The sequence below is a fragment of the Petromyzon marinus genome, chromosome 43 (genome assembly GCF_048934315.1).
Source record: "Petromyzon marinus isolate PM22_M1 ecotype Great Lakes invasive population chromosome 43, UKy_Petmar_22M1.pri1.0, whole genome shotgun sequence".
Classification (NCBI taxonomy): domain Eukaryota; kingdom Metazoa; phylum Chordata; class Hyperoartia; order Petromyzontiformes; family Petromyzontidae; genus Petromyzon; species Petromyzon marinus.
The window spans coordinates 6859276-6871694 of record NC_133709.1 but is presented as its reverse complement, the minus strand read 5'-3'; the positions used below and the strand labels follow the sequence as shown (position 1 = coordinate 6871694).

The 12419-nt window shown below is 47.3% G+C and overlaps 1 protein-coding gene across 4 annotated transcripts in view; it reads right to left on the bottom strand.

The window, feature by feature from the left end:
* The window catches only part of LOC116951442 (fibrocystin-L-like), a 65051-nt gene that overhangs the window by 29227 nt on the left and 23405 nt on the right, over positions 1 to 12419 (bottom strand). For 3 of the 4 annotated variants that reach the window (XM_032970055.2, XM_032970056.2, XM_032970057.2), the window contains 7 exons: positions 10384 to 10512; positions 8965 to 9065; positions 8320 to 8428; positions 6937 to 7040; positions 4436 to 4517; positions 1939 to 2066; positions 1569 to 1688 (listed from right to left, as the gene is read on the bottom strand). In XM_032970055.2, coding sequence (XP_032825946.1) covers positions 1569 to 1688; positions 1939 to 2066; positions 4436 to 4517; positions 6937 to 7040; positions 8320 to 8428; positions 8965 to 9065; positions 10384 to 10512 — 773 coding nt within the window. The remainder of the gene's footprint in view (positions 1 to 1568; positions 1689 to 1938; positions 2067 to 4435; positions 4518 to 6936; positions 7041 to 8319; positions 8429 to 8964; positions 9066 to 10383; positions 10513 to 12419) is intronic. The other variant, XM_032970059.2, reaches the window with a different exon arrangement.

The following is a 12419-nucleotide window of genomic DNA, read 5'->3' as shown; positions in this document are numbered from 1 at the left end:
CAGGTGATGAAGTCACGGGTGGCGTAAACAAGCCAAAGTAATTAAGGGAGTCAAGGGACGAGGGCTGTGATTGGTCGAGAGGCTGTTAGCGTTAAGTGGCGGCGGCACGGAGTCTGGGCCGTTGGACAGGTGGGGAGCTGGCGGGAAAATGCCAGCGAGGCACGTGGCAATTAATTAAGGCCGATTGGAAAGGGGATAAAAAGTCTAGGTGATTTGGACGGCGGGGGAGTTGGCGAGAAGTGGAGACAGCAGCGGGTAGAGAGAGATGCGAGGAGTGGAAGCCCGTCAAGTGTTAGTGGGAAATAGATTGAGAGCCGAACCCAGAGGACAATAAATAGCGATAGCGAGAGTTAGCGTTAGCAGAGTGGAGATCACGGTATAGGTAGGTACAGGGAGAGTTAGCAATAGACAAGTCACTGTGTGTGAAGAGATAGACAAGTCACTGTGTGTGAAGAGATAGACAGAGCCACTGCGTGTGACGAGATAGACAGAGCCACTGTGTGTGAAGAGATAGACGAGTCACTGTGTGTGAGGAGATAGAACCACTGTGTGTAAGGTGAGAGAAGAAGAGACTGTGTGTGGAGACAAGGAATATGAGCGGGACGGTGCTGAGGGGAATTCGAGTGTTCGAGTTGGCGGAGCGCGGAGAGGAGAAATTATAGTGTGTGTGTGTGAAATTATATAGTGTGTGTGTGTGAAATTATATAGTGTGTGTGTGTGAAATTATATAGTGTGTGTGTGTGAAATTATATAGTGTGTGTGTGTGAAATTATATAGTGTGTGTGTGAAATTATATAGTGTGTGTGTGTGTGTGTAATTATATAGTGTGTGTGTGTAATTATATAGTGTATGTGTGTGAAATTATATCGTGTGTGTGTGTGAAATTATATAGTGTGTGTGTGTGAAATTATATAGTGTGTGTGTGTGTGTGAAATTATAGTGTGTGTGTGTGTGAAATTATATAGTGTGTGTGTGTGAAATTATATAGTGTGTGTGTGTGAAATTATATAGTGTGTGTGTGTGTGAAATTATATAGTGTGTGTGTGTGAAATTATATAGTGTGTGTGTGTGAAGTTATAAAGTGTGTGTGTGTGACATTATAGTGTGTGTGTGTGTGTGCGGAACGATGGAAACAAAAGTGACGGTGGAAGAAAGGCGATTGCCGTCCGAGTGAATCCAAGGCACTACACTTGTGTGCATATAAAAGATTTCCCGAGTTTACCGATCGGTTATCCTGGTAATATTGGAGGGGGGGGGGGGGAGTGCGGTGGTGGAGGAAGGAAATTGCGCACCCTTCACAACAACATTTTCCCCCGCATCTCCGATCAGCACGGTTGGGTACATGCCGCATGAAAGAAGTTCATCGTACGTACATTTAATAAGTAAGAGTGCAATGCATGCACGGCCGCTTTAGTCGAAAAGGCTAAGGGAATGAACAAATGAAATCCGCAGGCTAAAGCCTCGACTTTAAAACCCCACAAAGGTCGTCGTCGCCGACTAGACTAAGACCATAGCCAGAATGAAAAGAATGCCGACTGCAGCTCGCACGCCGCTGTAAACCTTCATACACTGATGGTGATGAACTTGTTGAGGAAGGTGGAGGTGTTGAACGCCGTGTAGACCATGGCAAAGACGCCCACTCCGTTGTCGGCCAAAGTCACGTTGGTCACCGTCACGTTGGTGTTGACCTTTGCGAGAGGCGCAAAAGGGATGGTAATTTTTTGCACGCAGCAGTTAGGGAATATTCGACTACATAGAAATTTGAAATCACAGTTGCTGAGCACAAAACCCAAAAGGCCTAGAGCACCAAGCGGCCAGCAACAAACGGCACCATTGAAGATGTAAAACAGGGGCGTGGAATAAAGCAGAGAGGGAATTGTTGTACCCTGCAGTGTGATGAGTGTCAAAATAAACAAGAAAAAAGGATTCATCCTCTACCTGGATATAGACACCGTAGTTCCAGCTCTTCCACACGAGGAATTCCCTCACGATGACGTCTGTGTCAAAGTTACCGGTCACGTAAACTCCGTAGAGCCCCGAGTGAGCCTCGTTCGCATTCTTTGCTACTACGCATTAGAAGCATACACGCACGTACGCACGCACACATCACATGCACGAGTTCAGTGTACAAGTGTATAGAGTTCAAGTCTACGTCGTTAACCAGGTGAGACTCAAATGACGAAGTCTCATTTGCAAACGTGATCCTGGTCACCAAAATGTTGAACTTCTTTCGCACATTAGCTGATTTTATAACTCCATCTCTGCGGTCGACATCCTCTCTTTAATGTATGTTGTTGAACTTCTTTCCTATCATACGTAGCCAACCGTACAAATCAGAAGTGCATAGCTCCAGTCGCTTCCTAATAACGGAAGGAACAGTAATGAAGCAAATAGAGATCGGAGCCAAAATAATTGTGTCGACATGATATATCGAAAATATTGCACGAACATAAATCAAACGTTAAGTAATAAATTCCCGGTGGCATAAGTCGGCACAGGGAGACGGAGCACATCGTCGCATATCTGACCGCAAAATATCCGCCCTGACCAATTAAACGCTCACACCGAGTTCAGTTGACATATCCAACATGGTGGCATGTAGCATCATATCGATAAAGCTCGATTATTGCAACTCAATGGCAAAAACATTACCAAGCTGCAGCGTGTACCAAATTCTCTGGCACGTGTCGTGACGGGTACTGCAAGATCCGACTGTGTCCGTCGTTCATTGCTCGCTGAGCTGCATTGCCGAACGAATACATCATAAGGCCGCACTCATTGCACACAAAGCGCTTGCCACAAATGAACCACAGTACTTTGCTGATCTCGTCAAGAAGCATAAACCATTCTGGGAACTCGCAGTGGCTATTAGCTAGCCATCGAACAATGATGGTCACCGCATCGCGTGCGGTCAGATGCGCTTCTTCAGCCGTCTGGAACGCTCTTCCCATATTAGGAAGCCACTGGAGCTATACACATTTAAATCAAGTTGAAAACTCATTTCTTTAAAACAGTTTTTTGTTCTTAGTTTGATGTCCTTCATCTGTACCTCCGATTAGCATGGTTGGCTACGTATGGTGCGAAAGAAGTTCAACATACATCCCGTGAACCAGAGGACCCGGAAAAAAATCCACGTGACCACGAGGAGAACATGCAATCTCCAAATATACAGGTGTCAGGGTCGGAATCGAAGCCACGCCTCTTGTATACCAGGTGAGGTAGCTAACATTTCGCCACGGTGGAATCCAGGACTGGTTCGGCGATATCACTCGACACTGATATTAGTCCATCTCCAGGTTCATAGTGCAGTGCACAAAGCCAGCATGGCACCACTTGACCCCATTCATAGCAGACACGATACTGTTTAGACCATAAACAAAACACACAGCGGTTTATACTGCGTATAAGCAAGCTTACTGTAAGCGGATAATCTTGTTCTTTCGTGTTTAGTTTTAAAAAAGCAACAGGGTCACAATTCTATGGGTCTTTTGGTAAAGCCACGTAGATAGAAAATTTATTTTTAAAATATCACGACGTTTCGATCTCAACACAAGCATTCATTGAAGACGATTGCTTGTGTTGTGATCGAAACGTCGTGATATTTCTATTATTTTTCTATCTACGTGGCTTTACCGAAAGACCCATATAATATGTATTCCTGCAGTCACGAAGGCTTTAACTCAAGGGTTACAATTGTGTTTTTAATGTTGTTGAATATTCCACGGCATCTGGGGTGGTAGCTGAGTGGAGTAGTCTGCTTGTTCCGCCAGAATACGCTTCGTGCATTGGGAAGTCATCAGTGGTATTCCCCTCAACGCATAAACAGTTTGGTGGAATGCTTGAGCTCCCATTAATGGAGGCAATAGATACGGACATGCAAAATTGTGTTTTTTTTACTACTTTTGTTGAGCACACGGCTCAGAGGCCTATTTAGACGGCTACAAATTGGCAGTTATACACAGGGCAATGTAAGACAAAAAAACAATTGCTGTACTGTACTATACCCCCAAAGTCTATGCTCCCTATCTATCTTCAGGAAGTCCGCACTGACAAGTGTTAAGCACGGTCAAATCTGAGGGCCCCCAGTCGTGAAGGATGGCTACTTTCTCTGTCAAATGTTTAGACCGCCGTTGGATGACGTCATCGCAGATCATAATTTTTAAAAAATGTTTACAGTTGTAGGAAAATTGTAAATACATTTCACTTCAGATGCATTTAACATGACACATAAAGGAAGCTTAATTTGTGTGCGATACATTTTGTTTCACCGAAAAAAATATTAAAAATAACCCTCGTGACATGACCTGCATGGCATGGGGCAGTCCTCATCCAGCAGTAGATTGGCAAGAGGGCTTTACACATGCACATGCGCTGCAGCAGTTTTAAGTGTGGTATTGTCCATCACCAAAGACGCGATTTTCCGGACTGAACTCACAATTGGATCCATTTAATCGGTAGGCGATGTACTTAAATCCAGCCACCACGTTTTCCGCGAGTCCGTTCGTCATGTCCACGACCTATCACAACCACGCACCCCTTGGATTAGCACGGCTACGTAGGGTGCCAACGAAGTTCAACATAAAAAAATATATAGGGTTTTTAGAAATCTTGACGCGGTATCTATCAATGGAACAGCCTGTATAAATAGAGGGTTTAAAAAAAAAACAAGGTACTCACCTGTTTGCCGTGGCTGAATACATACAGTATATCACACACAGACAGGTCACGGGGCCATCAGCAGTTAGGGAAGCGAGTGCGGCTCCATTGGCCCAGCTTGTTGATGACAACATCGACGTCACCTTGACGTTAAAGTGACACCCGACCTCCGGCTCCAACTCGGTCCACGTCAGGGTCACTCTTCCATCACAGAACGGCGGTCGGTGCACCGGCTTGGGTTATCGACGTCGTGAGCGCAAAAACGGCCGTGCGGCCTCCAGGCGGACCCTGCGCCCCGATTGAAACTAAAACTAAACCTTGCATTTTACCAGGTAAGGCCCACGAAGCCTAGGTAACTCTTATTCATAAGCGGCCTGGCCACAAATTATTGTATGTTGATTCTAAACGTGGAAAAAAAATCCAGAGGACCCGGAGAAATATCCACGCAACCGCAGGGAGAACATGCAAACTACTTATATACAGGCGTCAGGGTCAGGATCAAACCCACGACCTCCCGTATACCAGGCGAGGTAGTTAACATCTCTCCACCATGGTCCCTGGGTCGACTGCCACGACACCGCTGAAGATACTTGGAGGGGGGGGGGCACGGAAACAGCCAGCGTTCGCCACTAAGTGACGGTAACATTGAGCAAGCACTTGTGCCAGGCTAGGTGCACTTTGTGGTCGTGCGCACGTGAATTGTGTAAAGGGTCACTGGTAGGATGTCAACGGGTTAGAGCCAGGTATTGTAGGTGAACTGACTGAGATGACTGGCGGATGCACCACCTGTGCTCTCCACACACACGTAGACACTAGTGCTGGGTGACATTAGCAAAAATACGATGCAACACCGACGCCCTTCACATGGTCATTCTATGCATATTACCTGGACGCTGCATCCACGCCATATGGCTGCTCATGTCAACCCAGGACTAGGTGCAATTACCGTAATTTAACCGGATTATAAAACTTACTTTTTACTGTGCATTTTCAAAGCGTCCTAGAATCTGGTAGGTACAATTTTCACCAAATTTGTACATATTCATTAACGCCGCACACGAAAGTTTGGGTTGCGTACTACTTTCCGCAGCGTCTTATAACCCGGAGCATACGACACGGGCAAATGTTGCTGCAGATTGGAGCAGCACTGTGACGCAGTGGGTAGTGTACTGCGCTCTGAACCCAGTGACCTGAGTTCAATTCATGGCCACCAATACACAACAATGTTTTTGTGAGCTGGAATCGAACTCACTACTGCTCCCCTTGAACAAACAAAAAGGACTAATATACCCCATATAACCTTTAACAGACTCTTGAGGAAAGTGCTTTTCGCGAGCACCTATGAAGGTTTTTTTCAGTTTCAGTTTATTTATTTGGTATAGCCCTGTGAGCCATTTTGGCTCTTGAATCGGGTGCAACCACAACAAACAAATAACAAAAACACGAACAATAAAACATCTTAAAGTGACTATGTGACTGTGCAAACAGAAAAACAGCAAAATATTCCTGAAAAAGCACCGTACACCAACTCTGTGTGCAAAAATCCCAGTGGAAGGTTGGCACGGCACATGAGGGGGTAGGTGGCCAGCACCACACGAGCACCAAGCCCACCGCTGTGTACACACTGCACCAGAAAACTCATTTAAGGCTGAGTCAACCTAGGCGATCTTGGCCGTGAGTGGGAATTGGGTTCGTGGCGCAGTGGAGGAGGGGGCCCGCCGGTCGCTAGCGGGAGGGCCTTGGTTCAGGGCCGTGCGGCATTGCACAATGATCTCAGGGGTCCGCCCAGCTATGAGAGGCCAACCGAAAATCCAATTGCACCGGAATTCGCCGCGTCGAGGGAGATCACTAAGAGGCATTCAGTTACAATCCTCCTAAAAGGCACATGTACACAAGACAAAGATCCCCCGTATAGCCTGTAACAGACTGTAGGGGCAAGTGCTGTCAGCGAGCACCTATGAAGGCCGGCACGGCACACGAGGTGGCCAACACCACGCCCGACCGCCTTTGTCTCCCTATTGGCAATGTTTACACACCGCACCAGGTGCTCATTTGAGGCTGAGTCAACCTAGGGGAGGCCCGGGACCGGTTCAGATAATCGTCACTGGTGTTGGCCGTGAGCGGGAATCGAGCCCGGGTCGCCAGGTTCATAGAGCAGCGCGCTAACCGCTACACTACCGCTACTTACATACACACACGCACACACATACACACACGCACAAGTGTGAATCAGCTCACGGCAGCCGCGCGTTGGCCGTCTGCATGTGTGCGTTTTTTCACCTCGATGGCCGCAGGCAGGTAATCTGCAGTCACTCCATAGTCGGAAGCCGACGTGGTCACCAGGTTAGACGTAATCGTATTTGATTGTCCCGTCACCACAATCCCTGTCAGAGAGACATTTATTTGTTGATTCGTAATTGGGTTTTGGGTTAGGCCGCGTCATGATCTATATTAAGTTGTGAGATTTGCTCTTTAACTTACCCAGTGAACGAACCGAAACTAAAATATTTTGCAGGTGCACCACGTGACAATTTAATGTTTGGAAATTCGGGTGGTGGTGGAGGGTCTTACGGCACAAATTTGGCCGGATCATTACATGGGGCGTAACCCAATCGTAAACATTGGCTGTGAAAAACCCGACTGCGTGTTAAATGTATTTGATATAATTAGTGTTTCATATTATTCTTATTTTTCAAAGTAAAAATGTATTCAATGAGATAATGCAATAAAAAAGACATGAGGGGAGGGGGGGTGGGAAATGATTTCCACCTTTCATCTGTCTTCACCAAGTTTAACCCACCAAGTGCAAACAATAGACCAGGTTAGGAGGATTTAATCTGTGTACAGTCCTAACAAAAGATATATATATATGAGCGCTGAAGGAGGACGATGAGGAGGAAATCCCAGACGTGTAACTTGCCTCGGTGCTACATGCCGGGCAGGCTGCGGTCGCCAGGGTTACGTCCTCATAGGGTAGGGTTGATCGGCAAGAAATGGAGTCTGGATCTGTTGCAAAAGTCGTGGATCTGTCCAGTAATTCGTAACCCAAATAGTCCAAGGATGCTATGTGGTGGAAGAGTTTATTACTGAGGGGGCCCCGATGGCTCAAGAGGTCAGAGTGCTGAAATGGCACCACTGACATCCTGGGTTCTAAACCAGGTTGCAGCTGCTTGTGATTAATCTGGCATCTCCAGTGCAGTGAGTTGATTGTCTCACCCCGGTCAGTAATGACTCCACAAAAGAACCGTGAGGGTCAATTCAGTGTTGGGTTTACCCTGCCAGAATTCCAGCTCTGAAAATAAAATATATATTTTAACGCGTTCGGTGAGCGTATCGAAAGGTGCTGCCGCCTGCTGTGTGGACCAGAGGATCTATCTGGGAGGAATCTCAGAGGTCGTCTGTGATATCTGTTCCCGTAGGCCATTCTGTAACACAATTGTTCACACTGCTCTGCGAGGGATCCGGATCGACATTTCATCTCATTGGAAGATGCCAAGGACACAACCGAGGATACAATTGGAGGGGAAATGACAAAAAAATTGTAGATCCATTACACCTCGCTTGAACAATATTTCCTGCATCATGTGGAGGGACGATGCGATGGGTGGTGGTGGTGGTGGCGGTGGTGGCTCTCTTGGCTCATAGATTATTCTCATCCCTCACCTGATCCGCTGGTGTCAAAGACCACGCAGTTTTCCAGAACGTTGTTCGTGCCAGCAATCTTGATGGAGGGCCCAAAACCACCACGGAAAACACTGAATTTGATGTTCGCCTGCGGCAGACGAGCCAGACAGATGAACGACACGCACAGCTCATGGGCATTGTAAGGGACACGGATAGAGATTCGCGCGGATTAGGCGCTGGCTCAATCGAACGAGCAACTCAAAAGCACTCCACACTACGTCTCACCTCAACCATTCCAATGCTCTGTTGTAAGTCTTGCCAAGGGGAACCCCCCGATGGCGGCTGTCCCTGCGCAGTACAGGATGAACGCCAAACCGGCCTGAAAGTAGGACGTTACTCTGCCAGTAGGTGGGCGATGTTGTCATACGGCTTTTCCCCAATGAAACAATTTGCGAATATTTCATCAAAATCCGGACGACGACAACGACGCCTGCACGCAAGGCCCTGCTCTTGTCCAAACGACGTCGCGCGATCTCCAATGTCCGCCGCGTGTTCATGGTTTAGGAGTTTGGCCATCGTGTCAGGTGGAATGCGCGCGAAGTTTCAAAGCACATCGGTCTTGCCTCGAGATTTTTGTGCGGGGAATTTCCGTTGATGGAGGGGAAAAAAAACTATTGGCGATACCTTCGTCACATTTTCGCTGGCGAAGAGGGAGAATGGCTGGACAGCGCCTGCGGAGAGCTCGCTCGGGAAGTGAAAGTCCGCGTATTGTATCGAGACTTCACCTGGTGAAACAAACAAACAAACACGGTCACAACCACGGCGTGTCCACGCGCGCATCACCCAGTGCTCGAGAATTGTAATTAGACAGAGCACAGGAGCGAAGGTCCAAAAATTCCAAAGCGCGAGTTGAGTTATGATAGAAAAGTGTGAACACGTCTTTTTGAGTTGAACAGGGTCATTATAAAAACCTGGGAAAAGAGACGGCGATGGAAGGCAATTCCAAATTAAAGCAGAACGAGTGAAGAAGCCCGAAAGAGGAAGGAAACATAATCCTCAGATTTACATGGATATTTCGTAGTACATGTATTATATTTCGATTTAAAGCTTTCGTGACTGCAATGATTCATCTTCTTTGGTTCTTTCGGTAAAGTCACGTAGAATGAGAATAAAATAATAAATTGATAAAATAAAATAACACAATAATATTCTCACGACGTTTCGGCCACAACACAAGCGGCCTTCATCAGGTGAAGGGGCGAGACTGTCTGGTAGGACAGCGCTGTCCTACCAGACAAAGGGGCGAGACTGTCTGGTAGGACAGCGCTGTCCTACCAGACAGTCTCGCCCCTTCACCTGATGAAGGCCGCTTGTGTTGTGGCCGAAACGTCGTGAGAATATTATTGTGTTATTTTATTTTATCAATTTATTATTTTATTCTCATTCTACATGACTTTACCGAAAGAACCAAAGTACATGTATTATATTAAGCAGTTTATAGTGAGCAGTTCGAGCTTAATTCTTAAAACGACGCACCAACGCACGAAACAATAATTTAAACTTGTAACGCACCGCACAGCATTCACTCACTCTCGAAGAGTAAAAGTGTAATGACGCAGAGACGCAGGCAAGACAAGCAGGTGGAGCAGCAGGCACACGGCGAGCTGGTGCCAAATTCCCCCAGCCACCAAGCTCTGCGGTTCTCCACGCATGAAGGTGTTATCGGGCACATCGACCCCTGAACTCCTTTTTGTTGTCCTTCCCCCGTACCTCCGATTAGCAATGCTTGACTACGTACAGTGCGAAAGAAGTCCAAAGTCCATATATACGTACTGATGGAATCCACATTTTTGCTGCATCGCCTTCTTCAGGCAAGCCAGGGTTTTAGAGCACATCGACAAATTCACGGCAGCGCACCGCTCGGCCAAATACTCGGTCGGTCGGCGTGAACATTTTATTTTGCGGCTCTCGACCCTCTAAACGAAAAATCCACCGACGCGTTCGCCGTGGGGGGGGGGGGGGGCGGGGGGGGTTGGAGGCGATGCCAACACGATCGCCAGTGTCACGACGGTGTCTCGATGCGTGTGGAGAATCGCCTCGCACCTGTCTGGTTTTTCCCAAGGTAGATCCAAGCGGGAGCAGAGCCGGAGGTGTCGCTCGTTGACTTCATCTCCACAACAAGATCACGGCTCAGCAGGACCACATCACTGGCCAGAGTCCCATCAGAAGATACTGCACGGTGGGTGGTGAGCGGTACAAAGACATAGATTCCCCCCCCTCCCCCACTCTCGCATAGCCTTAACAGACAGTTGGGGCAAGTGCTGTTAGTGAGTAGAACCTATGAAGAAGGCTGCTGGCACGGCACATGAGGAGAGTGGGTGGCCAGCACCGCGCCTGGCTTGCCTTTGTCTCCCCAGTGGCGATGTTTAACTACACACCGCAACAGCTATTGATTTGAATCGACATAGGGGAGGTCCAGGACGGGTTCAGATAATCGTCATTGGTGTTGTCCGTGAGCGGGAATCCAACTCGAGTGGCCGGGTTTGTACATCGCGCTAACCATAGCACTGCCGCTCACCACTCACGGACAAACACACACATCCGCGTTGGATCATCATCATCATCGGGTAAATACAGTGTTTATACTCACATTTATTGTCCAGGAATGCTTTGTGCATAGGGTTTTTTACATGTTTATTTCAATTATTTTGTTTATCAGTTGATTTGGCATACAGCACAGTACTTATTTCAATTGCGATGTGTTCATATTTGTTTAGCCATGCACCTAACCCCATTGTTTAGGTAAGGCTTAAGTATTGAATATCGCGGCTTTGGCTTTCACACGGCACTTTACAAAAATGTGCAACCCTCCCCCACCCCGGGGATATTCAAGGGTCTCCTGTGCGCACGAACACGAATGCGAGTGCCACACAAACGACGAACGAGACAACATCCTCCATATAGGGGCCATCCATTTAGTGGGTACGCAAAAATTCTGTCAAAACTTGACCCCTCCACCCCTCCCACCTGCGTACGTACAATTGACGCACCCCCACGCAGAAACGATCAAGGATTAATACTATTAACATGTTTAAGCAAACAGATAGTCTCTCACCGCCGGACTATCTAACTCATTTGAAGGCCAATGTAGACAAATTATTATCGAGGCTTCACCGCCCCCCCCCTGTTTCATATGCGTACGTACATTGCCAGTAGACCCCCCCATTCGCAAGTGTACGCATTTGGGTTAACCCCCCCTCTCCCCTCTATGCGTACGTACTAAATGGATGGCCCCCTACCCTGATAAAGACTGTTGGGGCGAGGGCTATTAGCGAGAAGCTAATGATAAATTACAATTTAGAGAACGGCCCGCGATAGCCTCAGCTTTGGCCAGCGATACTCCAGGAACGGGCGTCTGTGTTCGGGCGGCGGGAATTGATCTGTACCGAGACCTGTTTACTGGTATTAGACGGCACAGTTTTTAATGGAACCAGTGCTGTCTAAAACACATGCAGAGTTTGGTCTGTGGAGAGGCGGTGACCTCTACCCACAACCCACTGGGGCCACGGGGACCACAAACACCAATGAGCCCCCCAGGAAAGGTGCGGAACACAAAGCATGGTGGTGGTGGTGGTGATGATGATGCGGATGATGATGGTGGTAGTGATAATTCACTATGTAACACGATTTTTTGCTCCTGGGTAGCAAGTGTTATTTTCTAATTGCTTATGCCTAAAAAGTATAGAAAATGGCTATTATTCTCCACAAACTTTGCTTTTGTGTCCAGGACTTTATGTGAAGGAATGAAACTAATGCACACCACGTTTTCTCATTGAATAGAGGTACATTTCTAAATATCACTGTCCTGGTCACAACGTTTGTGGGGAATATTAACCATTTTCTGTACTTTTGAGGCATAAGCAATTCGAAAATAACACTACCCAGGAACAAAAAATATATTTTTTTGTTACAATGATGCTGCTGTTTATGATGGTAGAGATGATGGTGGCAACAATGATGGTGGTGTTGTTGGTGGTGGTGATGACGACGACGACGATGATGATGGTCGTGGTGGTGACGATGGTAATGCTAATGTTGATCGTGATAGTTGAGATGATGGTGGTGGTGGCAATGAAGGA